The sequence below is a fragment of the Priapulus caudatus genome, unplaced genomic scaffold (genome assembly GCF_000485595.1).
Source record: "Priapulus caudatus unplaced genomic scaffold, Priapulus_caudatus-5.0.1 Scaffold96, whole genome shotgun sequence".
Classification (NCBI taxonomy): domain Eukaryota; kingdom Metazoa; phylum Priapulida; class Priapulimorpha; order Priapulimorphida; family Priapulidae; genus Priapulus; species Priapulus caudatus.
Window position 1 is genome coordinate 580,081 of NW_014577157.1, and position 6,351 is coordinate 586,431.

At 40.2% G+C, this 6,351-nt stretch overlaps 1 protein-coding gene across 2 annotated transcripts in view; it reads left to right on the top strand.

The window, feature by feature from the left end:
• The window catches only part of LOC106805003 (nucleoporin seh1-like), a 16,247-nt gene extending 10,305 nt beyond the window's left edge, over positions 1-5,942 (top strand). The window contains exons 5-11 of one of the 2 annotated variants that reach the window (XM_014806460.1): positions 874-989; positions 1,402-1,532; positions 1,775-1,867; positions 3,561-3,701; positions 4,169-4,277; positions 4,566-4,644; positions 5,069-5,942. In XM_014806460.1, the coding sequence (XP_014661946.1) occupies positions 874-989; positions 1,402-1,532; positions 1,775-1,867; positions 3,561-3,701; positions 4,169-4,277; positions 4,566-4,644; positions 5,069-5,259 (860 nt within the window). In that variant the 3' untranslated portion in view covers positions 5,260-5,942. The remainder of the gene's footprint in view (positions 1-873; positions 990-1,401; positions 1,533-1,774; positions 1,868-3,560; positions 3,702-4,168; positions 4,278-4,565; positions 4,645-5,068) is intronic. The other variant, XM_014806461.1, reaches the window with a different exon arrangement.
• Positions 5,943-6,351: the final 409 nt, after the last annotated feature.

The window sequence follows — 6,351 nt, forward strand, 5'->3', positions numbered from 1 at the left end:
GTGTGTGTGTGTGTGCGTGTGCGTGTGCGTGTGCGTGTGCGTGTGCGTGTGCGTGTGCGTGTGCGTGTGCGTGTGCGTGTGCGTGTGCGTGTCTGTGTGCGTGTCCGTGTGCGTGTGCGTGTGCGCGTGTGCGTGTGTGTGTGAGCGTATTTATGTGGGTTTGTAAGCTTGAAGGCAATATACTAATGACGTGCACTAGATATGTCCCCGATTCTTTGATGAAGTACTACACTCACATATTGTGAGTCCGCATTCTGATACCTGGAGTGTCCCACTATACCGGTAGAATATCTAACGTCGTCATTCAGATGTCATAAATCTAAGTTCTCATCGGTAGGCGCTCACACACGTGTGTGCGTGTCTGTGTCTGCGTGTGCGCGTGCGCGTGCGCGTGTGCGCGTGTGCGTGTGTGTGTGTGTGTGTGTGTGTGTGCGCGTGCGCGTGTGCGTGTTTGTCACAAATTAAGTAAAGTATTTTACTATGATTTATGAAATCTTCGGTCTATCGGACCTACGGTCTACAGGTCCCTTTTCAATATTCGGTTTATCGGACCTTCGGTCTATAGGGCTGACCCCGTTAGCATGTATATGTGCGTGCCGTCACTGCGTGTGTGCGCGTCATCATTGTAATTAAGCTCTAATATAAATGTAAGAATTATGTAAACATGATGATTAGTTTATATTTTAAACTACCTTGAAACGGAAATCGTGATTCTAGTACATGGCACGTTCTTAATGTAGCTTTGTGCACATATGCCATAAGTCCATAAGTATGTGCATCAGTGATAGTTCGAATAGATGCCATGCCCATATGTAACCATTTGTTGCATCTAATTTTACTTGCTGTAATCTGGCTGAAATTATCTTTGTGCAGCGAGCGAGAGCACAGAAATGGGACTAAGCCACTGGGTGAAGAGAACTAGTCTGGTAGACAGCCGCACATCAGTGACTGATGTGCGTTTTGCACCACGGCACATGGGCCTTCAGCTGGTAACCTGCTAGTCATGCTACTGCTCAAATTAGGATTCATATAAAGTTGTATGTGCTTGAATATTGTTATGAAGCAGAGAAATCTCTTGCATCATACTTTTGTCTTCACATTATATTTTTGCAATGACAGGTTACATTTTTCACTGGCAATTGTTTGGGTGGTGCACTTTGAATTGCTATATTGTTAGCATTTGAAAAATTGTGTGTGCAGTATAATAGTGTAGAAAGAAAGAAATCTTAAAGAAGGCAGCCGTTTGAGTAACCGTTATTTGAATTCAAATAAAGTTTTGTATTAGATTGCATGAGCTTATAAAGTGCCACCTATTCTCAGTACTTGCGTATACATGTGTGTATCGATTATCGGTGTTCTGTTGTGTGTTTCCCTGTAACGGAGTTGTTTTAACGTTTGCAGGCGACTTGCTCAGCGGACGGACTTGTTCGCATCTATGAGGCTCCAGATGTGATGAATCTCAGCCAGTGGCAGCTGCAGCATGCCATACAGTGCAAGCTCAGCTGCAGCTGTCTAGCGTGGAATCCATCAAGGTACGGTATGAGGCGGGTTGTTAGTTGGAAGCGATCGACCGACGTTCTCGAGATTTCACGAAAATGGCTGAGTACTGGTGAAGTGGGCTGCTGGTTAACTTAGGATAGTGAGACATTCGTGGTATTGAAACGAGTAACTTTAAAACGGGATTGTTTAATGGAAGGCTGCGGGTAAAAGCCAGCGCTATCTGGCAGTCGGTTACAATTATCACGGTATATGCCATCACCCGTTTCTTTCGCAGAGTGCATCCACCAATGCTTGCAGTAGGAAGTGATGATGCAAATCCTTCGGCTGGAGGTAAAGTCATCATCTATGAGTTCAGTGAGGCACAGAGGTATGTTACATTATGTGGATGTTTAAACGTGCCTTCCCTCGAAATTTCCAGCGGCAAACATAAAATCAGGCAAAAATGAATTATTTTAACATTGCACGCTTGTACTTGCCTATATATGTGTGATAGGTAAAGAAAAAATGCCCGGGAATACGTTCATTCGAAGCTTTTAGACTACAAAATGAAAGTGTCGGGTCGAATGTTTCAAACAGCGTTTACTTTTGCCGCTCTGCGGCGATGTTGTGACGCGTCTCTTGTTGCCATGCGGTGTTGCCAAGTGCTGAAGGTCATGAAGGCTGCATATGCTCATAGATATCATATAACACATGTGTTATATGATATCTATGGCTGTGCTGGTTACGTGACCTGCAACGACTCTTGCCGCCATGATACAGAACCGCGGTGAAACACGTTTTTCGAGTTGTTTTCTCGTTGAGCGAATATAGGCTTGATACATATTTTTACAGTTTTATTTTCAAAGCTAACGTTCAGTGTAGTGAGTTATTTACTTACGTTTTTACAGTGGTTTGTCACAAAAATGTGCGTGGGAATGCATTTTTAAATAAGGTTATAGATGTATTTCTGACAATATTTCATAAGCATAATATAGATCTTCTCCAAACTTTACTATTGTAACTGAGATATATTCAGTGAGCATCGTCTAAAGGGTGTGTTCTGACAATGTATTACTGATAGGGCTGTAACGATACACAAGCCTCTCGATTCGATCCGGTTCTCGATATTAGCCTCTCGATTCGATCCGGTTCTCGATATTAGCCTCTCGATTCGATTCCCAAAATATTGAAATGTTGTCTTATTTTTTATATTTTTATTATTTTGCAATAATAAATTATTAGAAATTGCCAATGAATACTAAATGGTGAATAGACTAGAGAGTCTAGAGAGTATATATAGTTATATACACTGCACAGTCGCTGAGTAACATTGGTGAGTATATATAACACCAGAGCATATAAATCACCATTACTCACCAGTGATTTATATGCTCTGGTAACACTCCACAGTAAGTGACAGTATATAGCGTAGTGCCGCCATCTATTGGAGGAAAAAAGTGAAGTGGTATCGAAGTGGAATCGAAAATACGGGGAAAAATATCGAGGATAGGATCGAGGGAAGAGAATCTCGATCCGATTCGATTTCGGTGGATCGTTACAGCCCTAATTACTGATATATCATTATATTATTTTCAAGACTATTTAGGGAGGATTCCATGATTCTACACAATGGTGTTTTGCAATGCTCATTGCTATCAATACCATTCCAAGTTATACAAGAGTTGAATGTGTTAACACCACTAACCCTTCTTTGCCTTCTTGCCTTTGTTCTTGGGATATTGCAAAAGCCACAGAATAAAGAAGGCCAATGATGCAGTATCGCAGTATCACTGTATAGTCTTCATACAGTGAAATGACGTGACAGCCGCACATGCTGTCTAAAACTAGCTGTTTAAATTTGCATATTGTAGCAGCATGATGAAATCATCTACTCTTAAGTCAGTATTTATAAATTTGAATAAACTTGATGAACAAAGAAATATGTATGGCAGTGGCTAATCTAGAAAGGAGAGAAAATGTCATTTTACTAAACTACTGTGACATGGTTGAGTAGGACTAATCTTACTCCCTGCTGTCATGCTAGCGTAAGGATTCCTAAGGTTCGCTATGTTCTCCTCTAGGAAATGGAATAAAGTGGAAACAGTAATGATTGTGACAGAGCCAGTCTATGATATAGCCTTCGCACCCAACCTCGGCCGTTCCTACCACATGCTGGGTGTTGGATCGAAAGACGTTCATGTCATTACGCTAAAACCGCTTAAGTAGGTGTCAATATTTAAAGTTATTGTCCTTCTTTGGAAAAGTTGGCAGGATGCGTATTTTTAGAATTGTCACTTTGGTTTTAGGCGATCGATTTTCAACGTTGCATATGGATTATCTCTACATAGGCCCTTGGCTTGCAGAGGCCATTGTAACGGCCATTGTGCAATAGTATATTCTACAGATTGAGGCAGCAATACTATATATGAGTATGTATACATACATGTACACGTGTATGCATGTGTTACGTGTGCGATGAAAAATATCGTTTCCAGAGTTTATGCAGTTATTTTATGGTAATTTAATTCAATGTTTTCATAGGGACAGAAGTCATTTGTATAGATACATACATTACAGACCATTGATTGAATGCGTCTGGGATTGCCATCTTGCACATGTATTCCACTCTGGCCTTTTTCCACACTTCGCATTCCTGACACGTACACGTGTATCTTGGGTTTGCTCGCAGAAGAGAGCTGGCAGTAACGGCACCACCGCAGGGCAGCAGTACACAGGCGACCGGCATGTCTCGCTTTGAGATCCGCCAAGTGGCACAATTTTGTGACCATTACTCACAGGTGGAATAATGCTTTCTCATTGTTCGTTTGTGTTTTTATACAAATTTCATGTCACTACGACTATAGAATAGCATAAGTGATATTATCAGTATCGACGATTTGCTGATATTGTACTTTATATTTTAACTCAGTTTTCATGCACTTTATCTCGAGCTAGCTACAAGTTGATCAAATAATGCAAAGCACTCATACATGTGGGACGGCAGCTATGAAAGGCAGGACTGTGGTTTCCTCATAAATAATTAAGTCATGCTAATATTAGTATTTATTAATATTATCTTTGTACAGGTGTGGCGTATTAGCTGGAATATCACGGGCACTATCCTGGCATCCTCAGGTGACGATGGCTGCGTCCGACTGTGGAAAGGTGAGATTTTCTCGCATTGAAAGCTGTATAACATTTGTCCCCGATTATTGCAATTATTTTTAATTACCAATTTATTGAATAGTAAAAATTTATCTGTAGATTTTTTTATCAAAACTAATTTAACTAAAAAACTACTGGAGGCCTGAATATCATGACATTTTATCACTGTAATTATCATAAATTATAAGCTTCCTCTATGTATCATGTGCAAATGAACCAGCCTACTGCGGCTTTCATCAGGACCATGAATAAACACAGAATGGTAAAAGCTGGATTAGTCTTATAATTTAGGAATCTGTGATCAGCATGTCAAATGGCTCATTTATGCCTTGTGTCCAGAAATGGTGCTCAAGTCCTCAGCGAAAATCCAACCTTTATTACTTTATTTGAAAGGGACATGAATTTTCATGTAAATATGTTTCAGCAAACTATCTGGACAATTGGAAGTGCATCTCGGTGCTTAAAGGCGATGGGACAAGGTCACCCACAGACAGACCTGGTGGCCAAGGTGCCATGCAGACAAGCAACGTGCAAGGGGTCGGCAATGGGACGCGCTACTACAAGTTGGGTGGCATGCTTGGCCAGACAGCTACTAACCAGGTAGTGTGGCACTGAGACCGACTAGCAGCAGCAAAGAGGCTGCAGTCAACTGGTCTTGCTCAGAGGTTAGGATGCACTGTGCCTGAGCAAGGAGTTATATTTAGCTGGCGAGGCCTGGAGTTATGTGGTTATAAGTTCAATTACCCAATGTTCTGTGCTGATCAGTGAGAATAGCACAAGAAGATCAGCACATTACAATACGAAAAACTGTACGTGATTGTATCAGATGCAGTGTAAGGACTATGCTTTGCCTGGTTGAATCATGTTGAGTGTATGGGTGTTGCCGAACTGCCTATACACAGAAGATAGATAGTCAGTAGATAGAATGATCTGGCCATACTGGCCATGGCCCATTGATATTAAATGCATTGTTGATTTATGTCGAGATTTCCTTAGATAGTTCAATAATGTAAAGATCAGTAATGCATTTTAAAGGAAAATACTAAATTCTGTTCACATTTTACAGATGTATAAAAAAAATCCAAGTACTTGTAACTTCCAAATTTGTAAAGATGTGAAATGGGATATATTGATTTTTTTTACAAATATGATTGTTACGTCTAAGTGTGTAAATGTTTAGCAGACAAAATGAAAGTATGTGTAAGAGATTTGAGCTACACAAGAGGCTGGTTATAATATGGGCACGTTTGATAAAACGGAAAATAAAGTTGAAATATGTACGTGTGTTTACTACTCAATCTAGTGTTACTCAGACTATATGGTAAAAGGTCATTATCACTAGATGACTTCAATAGAAATGCCAAACAAAATAGCTACTTTCTCTGAATATTACAATTTCCCATATATTAACTATAAAAGTGTATCATTACCTCAATCAAGCATTGATGACAGAGTGTAGAATTTTCTATCGACCAGCACAAACATTAAATAAACATCAACAAAGCTGTGGCTATAAAATACAGCAGTCTGTACATTGCTAAAGTAATAGAATGTGTTTACACATGTAGGTACCCTGGTTATGGTACTATGCACTCATTACAACGTTCGGCTAATTTTTTCGCAAAGTTTCGACAGCACGCAGCGTACAGTGTCCTGTGTCCATTAAGAAAAGCCCTATAAGTGCAAGCTTACATTCACAAAAGCAAT